Genomic DNA, 18,541 nt, shown 5'->3' on the forward strand with positions numbered 1-18,541 from the left:
TTCCTTATTTATTTCTTTACCCACTTTATAAAAGCTGATGGTACATTGGTACGTCAAATTTGTATTATAACTTGCTTTATTAACTTTTTGAATCTAATCAATTACATAAAATCAATGTTCAAGAAAGCGCTAGGCGGTAATTGGGCGGTAACCCAACGCCTAGCGCCTAGAACGTTTAATCGGAGGTTTAGGCGATTTTAGGCGGTTTAGGCGTTTTCAACGTAGAACATTATATATGTAATATTGTAGACAAAAATATATGTTAGATAAATAAAAGTAATAAACCATAAACAAAACTTAGGAAAAAATGTAGTTTTTAATTGATATCAACAACATTTAAAGATTTGTAATTATGTATATGAATGTAAAACTTTAAATTTTAATTATATATAGTTAAAAATTAGATAAATATATTAAATCAAAATATATGTGATTTTAGGCGGTTTAGACGGTCGTCTAGGCGTCGGTTAAGCGCCTAGCGCGACGGCGCCTAGGCGACCGCCTAGACCGCTTTTTCGAACACTGCATAAAATAAACTATAGAAAAATTGCTTAAAAGATTATACATCATCGTATTCGTATCGTATAGTATGTATTATTATTTTTTTGTCGTCTACAATTCACACATGCATACTAGTATCAAATTGATTCAACAATTACTATTACAAACCTCTAAATTACAAAGCTCTGGCTGGTTGTGTCTATTAAATCAGGTTTAACATATTTGGGTTAAGTTCCAAGTTCAAACATAGCACCACATATAGGCCCGTTATTATTGGGCCGAGCCTGTTAAGGGGAAACAAAAAAATGTATTTTCGATTAGAGAGCGAGGAGCGATTCTTCCTTGTCGGGGGGTTTCGAAGAGGCTAAAGGCGACGGAGAGAATCGGAGGAGATGATGGGAACGGCGGTGGGACAGTGGGTAGAGGAAGCGTTAATTGATCTCTGCCGGAGACCAGAAACCGGTTTGAATTTCGATCGGGATGTAATCTCCGGTTTAGTCTCCTATTGCGATCTAGCTCAGCCTGTCGATGCCAAGGAGTATCTCGACGTAAATCTTTCCCTCTTTACTCTCCTGATGCTTCTGTTTCTTAGATTCGATAATTTAGATTCATTGGTTTTGTAGCAATGGAGAAGGGGATAGTGATTTAGGTTTGAATTGATTTCAATTGAGTTATGAGGTTTCTAGAATTAAGCTCTCTGAAACTGTTGAAGAGCTCATTTTTTTGATGTATTGGTTGTTTAATTTAGTTAGTACGAATCAGAGAGTAAGAATAGTTCTTGAATCAGAGAGTCGCTTGAAGGATCTCTTCAGAGTCAATGTCACCAAGTTAGTGCTCATTGAGACTATTCTTGTTACTGTAGACACTAAAGTTTAGATGATCTTATCACTAGAAACTTTTTACTTTCAAATGGATTAACTTGAAAACTTATGATTGATTTTATTGATGGTTTGATCTAGAATATTATCGGAAAAGAAGGCAAAAGCATCATTGCAGAGTATCTACAGCGAAGAGGATACAAAGATCCAACCAGCCATGTTGCAGGTAGTAGTTCCAGTTCAGGTCCAGAACTGCAGATGTATGTTAAGCCTAAAGTGGATAACGGTGCTTCTAGTGGAATCAAGAAACCATTTAAAACACCGAAAGAGAAAACATCTTCTTCTAGTCAGCAAGCTGGAAATGGGAAAGTAACAGCTCCTCCTCAGCAACAAGTCAATCCTAAGAAGAAAAAAGGCGGAAAGGTGATTTCGCTAGCAGAGGCAGCTAAAGGATCAATAGTGTTTCAGCAAGGGAAACCTTGTGCATGCCAAGCTCGTAGACACAAATTAGTGAGCAACTGTTTGTCGTGTGGCAAAATAGTTTGTGAACAAGAAGGAGAAGGGCCTTGCAGTTTCTGTGGAGCACTTGTGTTGAAAGAAGGAAGTTCATATGCTGGGCTAGAGGAAGGGTATACCCCAGTGTCTGATGCTGATGTGGCAGCTGAAGCATATGCGAAAAGGCTTGTAGAGTATGATAGAAATTCGGCCGCACGTACAACGGTTATTGATGATCAGAGCGATTACTATGAAAGTGAGAGTAGTTGTTGGCTCTCTGCTGAGGTATATATATATAGTCTCCATTGGTAAAACAAAACTTGGTGTTTGTTTCGCCATTGAGTTAATATTTTGGGTTCTGTTTTCAGGAAAAAGAGCTAGTAAGGAAGAAACGGGAGGAGATTGAAGAAGCTGAACGAGTCAAAAAGAGCAAAGTGGTTATGACCTTTGATCTAATCGGCCGTAAGGTAACTCTCAAAAGCCACCAGTTCCCAACACGTTCGGAACATAAAGATAAGTCATAGAATGCCTACCTAGCAACTAGATTTTCCTGTATCCAAGTCTCTCGGCAATGTGACTATCCATATCTTCCATCTTTTTTTTACCTACATTTTGTCTGCAATAGGGCATGTTTGATTTGCTAGATTCATATCGAAGTACTGATGATTCATGTATTTGACACATCACAGGTTCTGTTAAATGAAGATGATATCTCAGAACTAGAATCAGGGAACAGGATCCTGGGACCACCCGAGACTAAAAACGTGAACAGAATAAAACCTAACCCGACGGCAAAACTCATTCCAATCTTCTTAGACCCGGGACCAACCGAGAAGAAGCCAAAAAGCAGCAGCAGCTCTTCCAAAAGAGACAACAAGAAAAACCGAAACGGATTGTGTCTAGAGATCACAGGAAGGGTACAACATGACAGAAGTGAACTCAAGTACTTACAAGCGGATCCGAAATCGGACGCTAAATCATCATGGCCATCAGGAAACGATGGGCTTCATGTAGAAGATGGTGGTGAATGTTCCTTAGATTACGACTGAGAATTTTTAATTTTCAGTAACCAAAAAAAAACATTACTTTTTCTTTGTATTTGAAAATTTTTACCCGGTTTAACCGAACCGTATACATTATGTTCGGTTTTAAAAAGGTCAAACAGTTTTTTCTCCATCCACGTCGGATAAAAGAACATTGTTGTGTTTGATACGCGCCGTCGGTAAAGGAATCACGTGTTGCGAAGTTTGGGTTTCTCATGTGCATACGTGGCGCGATATAATTGGGTAATGTTAAATTCTCTCGGTTTTATTAAGATAAGATTATTCGTCTCCACGTGTTACGTGTTCACAGCTATCAAAAATCCTTTTCTTGGAGCACTATGTATTTTTTAATTTTTATTTTTCTCATTTGAATTCGTCGTCATTGGGGAATAGAATAGTATATGTGCGAATATAATAAAATATATATATAGAAATCTATATAATATAATATAAATATATGATGAAAGTTTGTTTCTTACTTTGAAATCTAGCTATAAAAGAAAAAAAAAAAATTGGATACATGAATACGTATTTTTGTGGCTATATAGAGTTTCCAGCATGGAGTAATCAGTGAAACAGTATGTATAATATAGTCCATAGGCAAGTTTTATTTCACCGTGATTAGATTTTTCTTTTTTAATTACCTAAAAGTTTAAATTATAACAAAAAAAAAAAAAAAAACAACACGAAAAAGTAAAACTTTGTAAAACGGAGCTCTGTTTGATTGAATCCACCAACTGACGGTAAGATAAAATAATACTAATATCCCCAATGTATTAATATGATAACTATGATTAAGACATTAAATAATCTTCCCCCCTTAATAAGTAGTAATGAATAGTTGTAAGATAGATAGAAAAGCAACATTGATATGATGCGATGCAGACACAAGTCCCTTTGTTATCCACACCTTTCAAAATCCCATTTTTCTTTCTAATTTATGTGTAAAAAATAACATTTATGACGTCACCCACCCATGACTTCTTATAATGGAAAAGATTCCATCTGCCCCCTACCAGAAAATCGGAAAAAAACTAGCTCATTTATACACATTACCCCCACATACAATGTATAAAGGCTTTGTTTTCTTTTGTGAAACCATAAGGTATCAAGTTTTAGGTTTCGAATGGTTGTAGCGGGTTTAGCGGACGAATCCGTTTGTCGAATCATTCATAATTTGTTGTTCGTAGTGGTGTAAACGGATTTTTTTCTTACATATATATAAATTTGGTATGCGATAAATTGGTGTCCGCTCTAAATATATAGTTTGATCTATACCGTTCACAGTATAGTTTTGCCATGCAATATTGTAGTTTAACTTCATTGTTTTTTTTTTTTTTTTTTTGGTTTAAAGTTTAACTTCATTGTGTTCATTTCATCTTGAAACTCTTATAAAAACGCAATACAGCTCTCAGTATAATAAATGAATTATATACAGATAAGCTGATCGATGCTGAAAATTAAAAGATGGAAGGAAAAAAAAAAAAAAAAAAAAAACAGATAAGGAAGAGATATTAAAGGTGTAAGTAATATTTGGACAAAAGATGCCAACAGAGCATCTGGCAAAATTGTTAGATGGTAAGATGTCTATTTCAATAGCCACATTTATGTGCAAACGATACCGCAAACGCCATGTGGTCTCTTCAAACGCAACACTTTGTATCAATACGAACCAAACCACCAGCTGTACCAATCGTTGTATATATATATGAATGTTGCGACTGCGTTTCACCTTTTCAACCAAACTCCCTCAAAATGGTTACTGCTTAATTAAAGTGACTAATCACTGTTGCATTAACAGATTATGATTATGAAATCTTGTAGACTTTTTTTGCCTATATGTTTTGACATTTTGTTAACTCGATCGGATAGGCTAATTGATCTCACACTTTGCAGATTTTTTTCTTAAACATAATGTCCTATTCGATATTTCACTGCATGTATTCGAATATGCTTTTGGGTAACAAAATTGGATTCGAATACCCTGACTAAGATTTTACAGTTACAATAGCAACAAAGTTTGTATATAAAAACAAAACGATATGTTATTCTTTATTATTTGCCTTATCATTACCCTTAACTTTATTCTTTTTATGTAAATTACTAACATACACTAATTATGTAAATTACTATACAAGTAGTACATATACATGAGCTGGTGAGTTATGCGTTTCTGTGTCTACTACTTCTTTTGGTGCATTTTAAGCATAGTGGCAAAACAAAATCACAAGGTTAGAGACAAGTGGGTCCAAAAAAATGGAGAAGTTGTATTTTATCTGTAAAAGCTTGCTGGTTACAACCTGCAATATCACACTTTAAGTTTTTTTTAACCAAACTTTTTCTAAATCCTTCACTTCTTAATTTTAATTTTCTAAGCTATCTTTACTGATTAATTTCTTCCGCCCTAAATAATATTTTTTTCCGATCATTACAAAGTTTCTGACGTTTAAAAAAGTGCCTATACATTGGCCAACATGTAGTACTTGGTTATAGATCAATTTGTAGGTCAGTTTAAAAAAAAATATATATATATTCTTATTGTATGTGATATTTCTAAAGCTCATTTTTGAAATATCTATCTTAAAATTTTTCTTAACTTGATATTTGTAAAGCTCATTTTTTGAATATCGATCTCTTTTTTTCTTTTAAATAAAATAATTATTGATAATGTTGTAAGTCAATAGTAGCACACTATTTTGTATGAAAAGATGTGTAGGTTGGTTGTAATCCCCTTTATAATAAAAGGGAAGTACACAACATTGTTTTGGTATACTTTATAATTTTAATAAATGGTTACAAATAGGTTATACATATGTTATAAATTAATTCATATATTAATTATAACAAATAAAACCGAAATCTTAAATGGGTTATTCAAAATTGATAGTTTATGGATATTCCAAACTTTATTTTCGGAAGATCACGTATATGGTTCTAAATATCTAAAATCACAATATTACCAATTTATTTTCCACAGATTTTATTGATAAACCACATCAATAAAAAAGTTATTAAAAGGATAAAAATATATTCTCAATCATAAAAAAAAATCAAATCTCGCTAATTTAACAAGATTAATCGTGATCTTCGAGATCGTATTCTATTTATTAACAATTAAACCTTAATGCTAGAGCACAGATTGAAATTCCTTTTATTTATATTATAATTTTAGAATAAATATAATTTATATGATTGATTTTAAAAGTTTTTAAGATCCTAATCTAGCATTAATAGTGATCTTCGGGTTCGTATTTTATTATAAAATTATAATATAAATAAAAGGAATTTTAATCCGTACTTTAGCATGGGTCTTAATCTAGTCGTTAATATATTTTTCCTACAAAATATATGTCAAGGATATCTACAATGTATATCAAAGAAAAGGTTTTTTAAGAATAGTAAAATGTAAATGTAACTATCATTTAGACATATGCGAGATACGTACTGATTCGCTATTTTCGACGTTAACAACTGTTTGGTTTAATTAACAAAAAAAAACTGCCTGGTTACTTGCAAAAATATGGTAAAACAAAAGCTAAGGTGACAAACTAAACGAAGAAACTGGAGCAAAAATAGGTGAAGTTATTCAACTGCTTGAGAAAAAAATTAAGGAACATGAACTATAGCATCGCTCTTAATTTTTCTGTTAGATGGAGAGCAAATAAAAACAAGAAGACCCGACTAAATGAAAACCGTGGGGTACATTTAAAAGAAGTAAATCATGGGGACATGACCGCATGAACTAGATTCAAACCTGGGTAATGGGGTAAAGATGGAACGATCTTACCAAAAATACAACTAGCTAATAGCTATAAAAAAAATGGACGCAGCAAACTTTCGAAAGTGAATACCATAAAATCTGTAGAATCATTTTTGATATTAATATTTGTATAGTGTAACTATTTCCTCATGATAAGTTAAAATTCCTTATTGTTCTATAATTTTGAGCTATTTAAAAAAAAAAATTAACTTAGGGAAGTACTTTAGAACATATGTATAGAAAAACATATTTAAATCCATTATATATGACCATGAAAACATTTAAAAGAACATAAAAATTATATAATGTATTATATATCTATGTCTTCGTATAATTGATCTGCGTTTTCCAGGAGATGGAGATAATTATTGGCAACTTTGATGGTTTTTATTTTTTTACGAAACCTTTTTTCAGTTAAGTGCTATCTCGATTTCCATTTAGAAACATTAATCAAAATGAGTCCTTACGACGTTCATATATGCATGTAATATACTTAGCTTATCTATTAGTATTATTTTCTAAAGATATAGAAAAAATAAAGGATATGATCGTTTTTGTCATAAAATATAAAGATCTATTCATTTCTAATGTTTTTTTTTTCGTCATGCTATTATAATGAGTTTTCTAAAGAAGTCTATTATTGAAACAAGTTAGATGATTATTATAAATGTTACCCTAGATTTAAACAAGAAAAATAAGTTCATTTCCATGCAATTATCAGAATGAAAAATATTATTGTATTTGTAGTTTAGTTTTATGTGACAAATTAATATGTCTATAAACAAAATGAATAATAAACTGAATAAGCTTGCGACAAGAAAAAAACTAAAACACATGAGATAGATGTTAGCTAGGAACTTAGAAGATGACCCACCTCTCATATCATTCATTTAGTTAATGAAACATGCCCAGCCTGTTTTGTACAATAAGCTAAGATATGTTACATCAAAGAGACCAATCAATTTCTTTGTATTAAAGTAAATTGTTTCACGAAATTGAAACATATTTATTTCAAATCCCAATCCTTAATTGTATATTTCTTGCCTGTATATTGTTTTATTGTCTATCAAAGAAAAACTTTAAAACAAAAACGTAACCATAACAGATTTTAAACTAAGAAAACGTTCAGTCGTAAATAGTTCAATATCTAGCTTATATATATATTTATTTATATATTAACAAGAAAAAAAAAAAAACACTATCTATTCTAACATAACTCGTATATATATGTGGGTATATATATTTATCTAAAGACCAATTCAAGAAGCCTATAAATATTTAATTTGAGAGGTAGAGCCGTAGAGGTAGTATCTATTCGCAATATAAGGATGATGCTGACTGCCGTTGGTTTGGCCTTGGCCACCCTCTTTGGTTTTTCGTCTACTTAAGATCTCTAGGGCTGTTTTTTCGTCTTGTTGGTGGTGTAGTACTTGGCTTTTGTTTCAAATTTGTCTTAGCTTTTCTGTTTCAGCAATGTGTTTTGATCCATTTTGGTTTTAGACCTTTGCGCTAATTTTGAGTGTATGTTGCATGTCTCGCTAGTTTCCTTTAATTTTCTTTGGGTCTTGTCTCCGGAGTTGTTTCCGGTTATGTTTCTAAAAATTGATTATACATCTGACCCTTTTGTATATCCATCTAAGTTTGTAATAATATATAATTTTCATTACAGAAAAAAAAAAATATTGTCCAAGGACCGGGTAGGTCCGGTACCACCCTATTTGACATCATGTTTCAAAAGTATAGTAAACCTACCTGTAAAAAGAACACTTGTAATGTTAGATACAACCTTCCAAACAGTATTTTATTCATTACAACGTAAGTACGTATTGGATTATTGGGGGCGTAATTTCTTACATGTAGGAAATAATATAATTTACAGGACACATGGTAAGTAATATTTATAATTTAGACCGGCCACTTGTGTTTCTGTCATTTTACATTTATGATTTATGAATATGAACAATTCATTTGATTCCGTCCTAGGTGGGAGTAGACTTCAATCTACAATAATTAATTAATAGTACAAAACCAATTGATTAGTGATTTAGTTTAGTAGTAATAAACTAAAGGAAGTAATTATTCAAGGTTGAGAGCCCTAGCTAGTCCCCGGAATTTTTGTTAATTCAACCCTAGTTATAAAATTAATTAAGACCCCATTAGACGAAAGCAAAGCACCATCATCATATATAATCATGCATATTTATCAAAGTTTTTATATAAATAATAAATAAATAAGAGAGGGGATCCCAAAGCTATCATCATCCAACATTTACTCTACCATACTTTTGATTCATTATGTCTCTTTTTTTAATAATTTTAATTGTTCTGAAAATAAATGTTACAAATATATAGTTTTAGTTCTTTTAGCATGAGTGTTCTTCGTGGAAGATTTGTATCACTCACTTGGAACATAAAAGTGAGATACAAAATCACAATTAGATCATGGAAACTCATCGTTAGTCAGATTTGATATCAAATAGAATAACTTTTTTTAGGTTTAAATTATACTAATAACTAAAAAAAATGAATAATAATGATAATGTTAAATCCGGCAAAAGTAGCAGGAGAAGAATGATTACGTGAATGAAGTGGGACCAAAAGTTTTGAAATATATTTCTAAATTTTTGACCAAATGAGAGAAGAGGAGTGTTGGCCCCATCACACTCTCGTCGACCTCTCCATTGTCTTTATGGAATGAATGATAAAAGAGGACACCTCACGTGGACTCTGCATCCACAACGACTCTCTCCAACCATATCATATCACCCTTCAATATATATATTTTTTCTTACATTTACTATAATGTTAAAGATGACATTTGTTACATATTTTTTTTCATCTCATTTATTAACACAACGTTCAGATTTTTCCATTTTTAACTAGTCGTGAAAAAAGTATTTTTGCTGTACGGTGAAATATTGTAGCCCTTTTTCACGGTGGGGCTTTTCCAAATTTTTAATGATTATACATATATAAAAAAAAAAAGACGAAGCAGAAAATAAATCTTATTAATGTCTATAACGATGATCCCATAAAAAATACATAAATCTCTGGATACAGTGACATATTTGTTCCATTACAACTCTACTACTCCCTCCGTTCTAATTTAATTGTCGTTTAAGGTTTTTGCATACAAATTAAGAAAATTATTAAATTTATGTTTTGCCCTTCATTAATATATTTTATATTTTTTTATTGGTTGAAACTTTAAAACAGTAGGAATAAGATTGGAATATTCATCAAATATCTGCATTGAAATTTTAAAATGACAACTAATATGAAACAAAAATTAAATCCTAGAACGACAACTAAATTAAAACGGAAGGAGTATTTGTTAATGCTGATTATAAAAACTTGAGGACATATTATGAAGCACAAGAAAATAAATCTAAGACACGGATTAAGTAACTCTTTAACGGATTGATTTTGATAGCACATAGCTGTAATTAACGTTGAAAATTTCAAGTTTATTCTGTTTGCTAATTGCATCAATCGATTTGCGTTGATTTTGTGATATTACTTCTCTTTTCTTCAACTATTAAATGATACTCACATTGTTGACATTTTCTCTTAGAGTGTTTTATAGTTATTTTCATTACATATGGTGTGAGAGATGAAGCATATATATATACATATATAAAGAAGCAAATGAACAGTTGTTTTGTTTGAAAAATATATAATAAAAAAAGACGCAATGAGATTTTTATTTTTAAGTTATTTAATTTTATATGGTTTGTAAAGCTCCTCACCCATATAATTCTCACTCATGATCTTTGTTTCTTTAAGCTTTTCTTCTTCCTCTATTTTTCTCTCACTCTTATCCTCTCCTTCTCACTCAATTCCTTCAAACATCCATCTACACTTTTGATTTTTTTTTTTTTTTTGGTTCCCCTCTCTTGTCCAAAAAAAAAAAAATCACATATAAATAAAAACCAAAACCTTAATTTTTTATAAATATATATAAAAAATAGTTATAGCTCCTCACTTATATATGCAAAAGCCAACATCTAGTATCTTAAATGTCATAATGGACGGTGGAGACAACGTCGGAGGAGGAGGAGACGATCACCACCGTCACCTTCACCATCACCACCGCCCTACTTTCCCTTTCCAACTCCTCGGAAAACGTGACCCCGACGACAACCATCAACAACAACAACAGCAACAACCTTCACCTTCCTCCTCATCTTCTCTCTTCTCTCTTCATCAACACCAACAGTTATCTCAATCGCAACCTCAACCGCAATTGCAACAAAAGCCGCAACCGCAGACAACAACGCAGAAGGAGTTATCACAAACGCAAGAGGACTCTACGGCGGTGGTGGCAGCTAAAAAGCCTCCGTTGAAACGAGCTTCGACTAAAGACCGACACACAAAAGTAGACGGAAGAGGGAGGAGGATAAGGATGCCGGCGTTATGTGCAGCTCGAGTGTTTCAGCTAACGAGAGAGCTCGGTCATAAGTCCGACGGTGAGACTATAGAGTGGCTACTTCAACAAGCTGAGCCATCAGTTATCGCCGCCACCGGAACCGGAACTATCCCGGCGAATTTCACTTCTTTAAACATCTCTCTCCGTTCTTCAGGCTCTTCCATGTCTCTCCCTTCTCATTTCCGCTCCGCCGCTTCCACTTTTAGCCCTAATAATATCTTTTCTCCGGCGATGCTTCAACAACAACAACAACAACAAAGAGGTGGTGGTGGCGGTGGGTTTCTTCATCATCCTCATCTACAGGGACGTGCAACGACGTCTTCTTTGTTTCCTGGTATAGATAACTTCCTACCAACGACGTCGTTTTTGAACTTCCATAATCAGACAAAACAAGAAGGAGATCAAGATTCAGATGAGTTAAGTTCAGAGAAGAAAAGAAGACTCCAAACGACGTCGGATTTGCAACTACAGCAGCAGCACCAACACGATCAAATCGGGAGCTATACTCTTCAATCTAGCAACAGTGGATCTACTGCCACCGCAGCAGCCGCTGCCGCGCAACAGATACCGGGAAATTTCTGGATGGTTGCAGCGGCTGCGGCCGCCGCGGGTGGTGGTAACAACAACCAAACAGGAGGTCTTATGACAGCTTCCATTGGTGGTAGCGGTGGAAACGGTGGCGGCGAGCCTGTTTGGACGTTTCCTTCAATTAACACAGCGGCAGCTGCGTTATACAGAAGTGGCGTTTCAGGAGTTTCGGGCGGTGCGGTTTCGAGCGGTTTACATTTTATGAATTTCACAGCGCCAATGGCATTTCTTACTGGACAACAACAACAACAACAGCTAGCAACAACTAGTAATCATGAGATCAATGAAGATAATAATAATAATAACAATAATGAAGGAGGAGGAGGAGGAGGAAGAAGTGACGGTGGGGGTGGTGATCATCATAGTACACAGAGACATCATCATCATCAACAACAGCAGCAACAACATCATCATCATAATATTCTCTCCGGTTTAAATCAGTACGGACGGCAAGTTTCCGGCGAATCTCAGGCTAGTGGATCACTTGGAGGTGGTGATGAAGAGGATCCACAAGATTAACCGTGGATTACTCTGCCGGCGGCGGTGGCGGCTAAAGGCGTTAGGCGGCTGTGTAATACTTTTGTTTTCGCCGTTAATTTTATTTACATTTCTTGTAGTAATTTTTTTTGTTTTTGTTAAGTAACAAAAAAAAACAAAACACGTGAGATTTTTTTATTTTAATTTTGATTTTTTTTTTTTTCTACTTTGATTTAAATTTGATTTTTCTTGTGAGTGAGTGATTAAATAGTACACGAGATTTTTTATGTCAGGTTTTTTGGATTTTGAGGAGAATATGACACTTTTTTTTTTATCAATATTATTTTTAAATGTTTTTTTAATCTGTTAGTGTCACTGTCTGTCTCGATTCTCAATCATCTTACTTTTCTTTATCCATTAAGAAAATTTTAATTACGCATAAAGAAAAGTTTAAGCTTTCCTCCAAATAATTTTGGTTCTACTCCATGAATTGAAACATTATACATCCATCTTATTGTTATTTTGGTAAAACATTATGCTAAATAACATTGAGAAATTATTTTTGTCTAGGGGGAATGAGATCATGGGCCTATCTCTTGGCCTACCAATCTCGTTCTCACTACTTGGCCCTTGAAGTTAGTTGTTTCAAAGCTAATAGAAAACAGCAAAGTGTCTCGTTTGTTTTTACATGGTCGAACGAAAAAAACGATACAACAAACATATAAAAAGAGAAATATCTCGTTTGATCTTATATGCTATGAAAATATATTAAATGCTTTTTTTAGTATATGATTCATTTTATCTTTTGCTTCTTTGTCATTTGTCCCCACTAAACAATAATCACTCATGATTTTTGTATATGATGTTCAAATATTTGTAATCAAAAAGACTAACTGAATTAGAGAGTGATCTAAGTTTTGAAAGACGAGTCCTAAACTATGATGGTTCACAATTTTATTTTCGTTTTTGACTAAACGTTCTAACAAAAGAACACCAAACTATAATTAATTGATTCACTAAGGCTAAGGCTGCAAATGGTTGCACTGTTGAAGAAATTGAACAGGTTGAAAAAAATTATTCAACCAATTTTCACCATTTGCATTGTAAAGGTTGAAGAGGTTGGAAAAAACTATTCAGCCCGTTCAACTTAAAATGTTGAAAAAATAAACTAATCCTACAGCAAAAATTTTCAACTTGTTCAACCACTATTTTGAAGATGAATGAGTTGAATATTATTCAACCCAATTTTATTCAACCCATTTTTTCAATTTTGTTCAGTTTTGTACATCTATTTGCAGCCTATAGATTCGTTACATTGAAGCGATTTAGTCCGTTTTATCTGCAAACATCATTCAAAGTCTTTTTGTTTTTTTTGTTGCGTTCACTTATACATGTTGAACATATATAATATGGCGAAAAAGAACATATATAATATAAAGTTTTTGCTCATTTTTGGATTCGATTGTTGAATTAACTAAATCGTGCAGTTCCATCACTATTCAGAGTCTAATGTTGAAATAATAATTTTTATGTAACAAAAAATCTACATTATGATAAGTTTTACGAAAATGATAGAGACAGAAAACAAATAAAAATAAATGTGAATTAATTGTTATTGCAGACTATATACTATTATCATTGAATGTATAAAAAATAAAAAATATTTATAAATACAGAAATTTAATAAGTAGAGAGAGAGAGAGAGAGAGAGATTGATTGTGGTGGTGACATGAGGACTGTAGCGTTGTAAGAGGCGTGGGACCTAAAACGTTATCAGGTGCAGTGATTGTCGTGTGGACCTTACTCCTTACGTTCACCATCTGATCATCTCCCTAACCAACGTTCACTTTTTTTTTCCTCACTGACACAAAAATTCTCTCTTTAAAAAAAAAAAAAAAACTTTTCACAGCACTCACACTGTAATAAAAATGGCAAAACACACCAATTTACTAAAACTACTACAACTAATCAGACCATGAATAAATAAAAAACGACGTTATTTTCATATTTTTTGTGAAACATCAAACATCAATCGACTTGGAGGTTGAGGTGGTTTAATTACAAAATGAAAATTTTGAACACTATTTTTTTTGCCTATGTTTATAAATTCTCACGTCGTCATTATGAAATGTTAGCTAACTCCGATCTAATGTTTTAAATTCGTAATAAATTAATTAATGGATGACACTATATTTTTTTTTTTTTTTGTATTTATAGATTCTCACGTACGTTCTCATTTTATGATGATATAGCTAACTTCGATATCTAATGATTTCTATTTTTTTAATAAATTTATGGTTGACGTAGTAGTTATTTATACGGATTAGTCTGCTAGAGAAATATATGCCATTAAAATTCGGACAAACGTACGCAAACTAGTCAACTCATTTTGTAGGACAGAGAGATTCAAACAATTTTCAATAGTTACAGTTTGGGGTAAGTTTTAGATCACATGGGGTTTAAATTTGGCAGCCATCGTCGTACGGAAACGTAAAAATTGGTCCCCGACCCATAGCCAAAAAATTACAATAAAGTATGTAGTAGCAATGTACGATTATAAGTGTCAACCTTCAACTAGTCACGGGGTCAAATGAAACCATACATGCGTGTTGTTCTTTTTATTTTTAAATAATGCATATTTTTAAATTAATATATAAATGGTTCGAGTATAATGAGTACTCTTTTTCTTATGATTCTATCGTGTGCCTGTAAACGTGAGTAATTTTACATGGTGTTCATGAATCTGAGACTTGAAGAATCTTGAGGCTTCCTAAAGTGCAAACATACTTAACTACTAGACTAGTAGTAGACTACCATGGATTTGGCTATGATAGTGAGTGTTTTATCAATAATAATGATTATTATTATCACAAGAGACTGTTGGTGAGAAATACAATAGGCTCTCATTGACCTAAGCCCAAATGTACTAACATAGTACCTTTATATAGGTGGGCCTTGTTGCTATTGTTGTTCTACTGTCATCTATGACATTGGAAGACAAAACTCCTTGGGATTTGTTACTTTTAGAACCAAAAAAAAAAAGAATCATCAACTTGTGCGTCTAGACCTTCTTGGGGAGTTTTTGCAAAGTCACGCCCGAGAGTTCCAAGCTTTACGCATCTTTTGGGAAAGATACATGGTTGCATTAATAGCTCCAGCAGCCAAGAAACCAGACACAGCTTGTCTTCCGCTTGAAACCATTACCCGTCGCCTCATTACTTTCTCCATACATTTCGCAGCTTCTTCTCTTGAACCTATACAAACTTCTCCCGTAACTCTACCTATACATATGTACGTATACCAGTTCAACCATCAAGAATTATTACTCCATTTCCTTGTATAGGATCATATATAAAACTAGAGAGAAGATCGGAGTTGATACCTGTTTCACTGACTATTTTCTTCTCCCCGAGTGACTTCCCCATTTGGCTTCTCACTGATGCAGGGAGAGAAGAGACCAGCGAACGTGTTGCTGAAACGCTAGAATCCTGCTCACATGTTGAGAAGGATAGGTATAAGAGCAATCTCAAGATTGAGTTATATCCATGGTGATAATATACACTCTGTATACCTGAACTAATCTAGTGTGACTAGCTTCAGCCGATGAGGATCTCAAAAAGTTTTTGGTCTCACACTCTTCAAGAAAAGGCTTATACATTGACTGGAATAGATCAAACTGTCCCTTCACAATTTTGTTCACCTAAGAGGCAAGGGATTGAAATAATGTATCAGATATCTAGCCACCTGAAAAAGTAAAGTAATATACATGTTCTGCAAACAATCATAACAATCTGATGTAATCACTAATCAAGAACAGGAATTGGGTCTCTAACCTTATTAGTGTCCTCTGCAAAAAACATACGCAAGTCTCCCATGTAGGAAAGGCTGCATATTTTGGCGTAAAGATCTTCCTGTGTAAGAGTTCGGTGAGTTATAGTGTACAGTCTAAGAAAACTTCAAAATTCCTGAGCACTGAACAGAAAACAAACCTCGGTGAATTTTGGTGGCAAGAGAAGAAGAGCAGCAGATATCGCAGCTCTCTTATTAACAGAATTCACATCTTCTATGTCCAGATTATCAACAAGCAAATGAACCTGCAACCAACAACACTTCCCTTAAACATCTCACGATTTACAGTTGTTAGTTAAAAACACCAAGCAACTGACATACCGGTTTTTGTAAACGGCCACTCAAGTAGAACCTATTCCAATCCAGTATGTCCTGTACTAGGTCGTTCATCCGAACAACCCCATACTTGAGTTTCTGCAAGGAGCTTCACAAAATGGCTTAAGCTTACATACAATGCGATCATACTGTGCAGAATATAGACATATGTAATATACAAAGACAAGCTTGTATTGAAAAAACTAGATTTTTCATTAGGTTTTAAATAATCCTGCAGTTTAGAGGAAGTTCTTACCCTGTCGTTCCAATTGACAAATGGATTGAAGTGAACTCCAACTCCTACTTTATCAGCAACGTTCGTAATCTATTCTCAGACATTAAGAAAACTGTGTGTTCAGTGTTCGATTAAGCCGTCTAAGCAAAGCAAGAGTAAGTAACATCAAAGAGAAATATACCAGCCTAGCTCCACCAAGGTGAACCATCCATGAAGCATAATGATCTGAATTCATTTTCAGATTCTTGGTCACACAATTAAAAAAGTGCTAATTAGAACCTGTGGGCTTTTTAAATAGCTCCAAACCTAACAAATGATAATCAGAAGATACAACTCACCTCAGAGTGCCATTTCATAGGATCAGAGACTCCAAGTATATAGTCCACCATTTTAGACTGTAACAGCAAAAGGTTGCATTTTTTTCAATACCCAATTACCAAACTGATTCAGAAGCGTTCCAGGATAAGAATAAAGACCTTATCTTGGTTATTAGGGTGCAATGTCGAACCATAGATACAACAGAAATCAACCGGAGGAAGAACATTCAAAAAGCTAGAAAGCTCATCTCTTTGAGTCGTTTCCATTCCAGAAAAACTAAACCTTTTCCAGAATTAAACTGGGAAGAGAGACCTATTCAAGTGAAGAAACGGGATTATAAAAGTTAGTCTGTTAGAGCGATCAATTTAGATTTTCGAGTGAGCTAGGTGAAGTTTCTACAATTAGATTCACTGTGGTTTGAGATGGACACAAACCTTTTGGAGTAGAGAGAAGCGAAAATGGCTATTGATTCAAAGAGGAGAGCGAGTGAAGGCGGCGTAAACGAAGCGAGGAACAAAGAACAAAACGCCGTGAAGCTTTTTTTGGGGTTGGGCAAAAAGATTACTCCGTTTCTAACCCGCTCTGAAATCCTGGTTCTAACGAACCGGGAAGATCCGGATCTCCGGCTTATGGATTTTGTATCTGAACCGTCCGGTTAATTAAATCAGAACGAACGTTCAATACTGTACAGTGTACACAATAAAATACAGGAGTTTGTGGGAAGCACACGCCAGCAGCGCCGGACGACAGACGTCACCAACCCTCGACGAACCGTTTCCATGCCTTTATTATCCCACCTACGTTGACCCACACGGCCCCCCTTCGTTTATAAACCGCCCAAAATGTTTGGTTTCATAAAAAATAAAGTTAAAGCGTGCACAACAATTTCTCCTCAATTGTTAAACCTTAATCCCAAAACGCTGCACATAATAAATACACTACAAAATACAAAAATATCTTTAATCAAGTAATTATATCACCATCTTTACGTCCTAATTTTACTAAAGTTGGACTCTACTAAATCACATTATCCAATATGTATAAATTAATTATAGATCAAACCTTAATGATTTAATAATAATAATAAAAAATTACAAAAAGTTAATTTAAAATAACAATACAAATAATTTTACCATCTATATACTTATTTAAGCAACCCTATAAACAAATAACCTTACTTTATGTAAGATATTACAAAAAATGCCACTGTATTTTTAATACAAAATATAATAACAGAATCTTAATATTAATTTGTTGTAACCAGAAAATAATTACCCAAAAAATAGCAATTATTAATTTATTAGATTAGAAATCATTAATAAAATTATTTCAAAATTATTTAATAAAATAATTTCGAAATTATGTAATAAAATAATTAAACAGATTCTATTTATTGTTTCAGAAATCTTAGGAAACAATAACAAATATTTAGAAAAATTATAAATTTTAAATTTATTTATAAGACTAAGTTTAAACATTTACATATCGAAATCATTTAATAATAACAAATATATATTAAAATTAGGATACAACATTGTTTATATTTTTAAAATATATCTATATACTTATTTAAGCTATGTTGTTAAAAATTTAATCAGTTTTAATGTGACATATTATGAAAATGCTATAATATTTTAATTATTCTAATAACTAACAAAATAAAAGTTTAGATTTGTTTACAAAATAATAAAACTCTATTTAATATTTCATAAA

General features: G+C 33.1%; 2 protein-coding genes and 1 pseudogene across 6 annotated transcripts; 2 read left to right on the forward strand and 1 right to left on the reverse strand.

The window, feature by feature from the left end:
* The first annotated feature begins 787 nt into the window (after window positions 1-787).
* Window positions 788-2,990, forward strand: LOC104711226 (uncharacterized). The gene is made up of 4 exons (XM_010427905.2): window positions 788-1,049; window positions 1,461-2,099; window positions 2,183-2,281; window positions 2,504-2,990. Exons 1-4 carry the CDS (start codon window positions 894-896, stop codon window positions 2,861-2,863), a joined length of 1,254 nt encoding a protein of 417 aa, XP_010426207.2. The 5' UTR covers window positions 788-893; the 3' UTR covers window positions 2,864-2,990.
* A 7,333-nt stretch (window positions 2,991-10,323) lies between these two features.
* LOC104711227 (transcription factor TCP14 pseudogene) lies at window positions 10,324-12,449 on the forward strand (annotated as a pseudogene). Its single transcript, XR_015567080.1, has one exon. The product of XR_015567080.1 is annotated as a transcription factor TCP14 pseudogene (transcript).
* A 2,502-nt stretch (window positions 12,450-14,951) lies between these two features.
* LOC104711228 (uncharacterized) lies at window positions 14,952-17,649 on the reverse strand. Of its 4 annotated transcripts, none has more exons than XR_015567415.1 (11): window positions 17,263-17,627; window positions 16,987-17,140; window positions 16,849-16,905; window positions 16,692-16,754; window positions 16,532-16,600; window positions 16,282-16,374; window positions 16,101-16,205; window positions 15,945-16,018; window positions 15,683-15,811; window positions 15,494-15,599; window positions 14,952-15,392 (listed from the first exon to the last, which is right to left on the reverse strand). XR_015567415.1 is itself a non-coding variant. In XM_010427907.3 (11 exons), the coding sequence occupies exons 2-11, from the start codon at window positions 17,092-17,094 to the stop codon at window positions 15,202-15,204; spliced, it is 999 nt and encodes a 332-aa protein (XP_010426209.1). In that variant the 5' UTR covers window positions 17,095-17,140; window positions 17,263-17,649; the 3' UTR covers window positions 14,952-15,201. The 4 variants fall into 4 exon arrangements, 3 of the variants coding, with proteins under 3 accessions (XP_010426209.1, XP_019084793.1, XP_087323982.1); XM_010427907.3 differs by having other exon boundaries at window positions 15,945-16,022; window positions 17,263-17,649; XM_019229248.2 differs by having other exon boundaries at window positions 15,945-16,022; window positions 16,692-16,735.
* Between the last annotated feature and the right edge of the window lie 892 nt (window positions 17,650-18,541).

This window comes from Camelina sativa, chromosome 9 (genome assembly GCF_030686135.1).
Source record: "Camelina sativa cultivar CO46 ecotype springtype chromosome 9, ASM3068613v1".
Taxonomy (NCBI): Eukaryota; Viridiplantae; Streptophyta; class Magnoliopsida; order Brassicales; family Brassicaceae; genus Camelina; species Camelina sativa.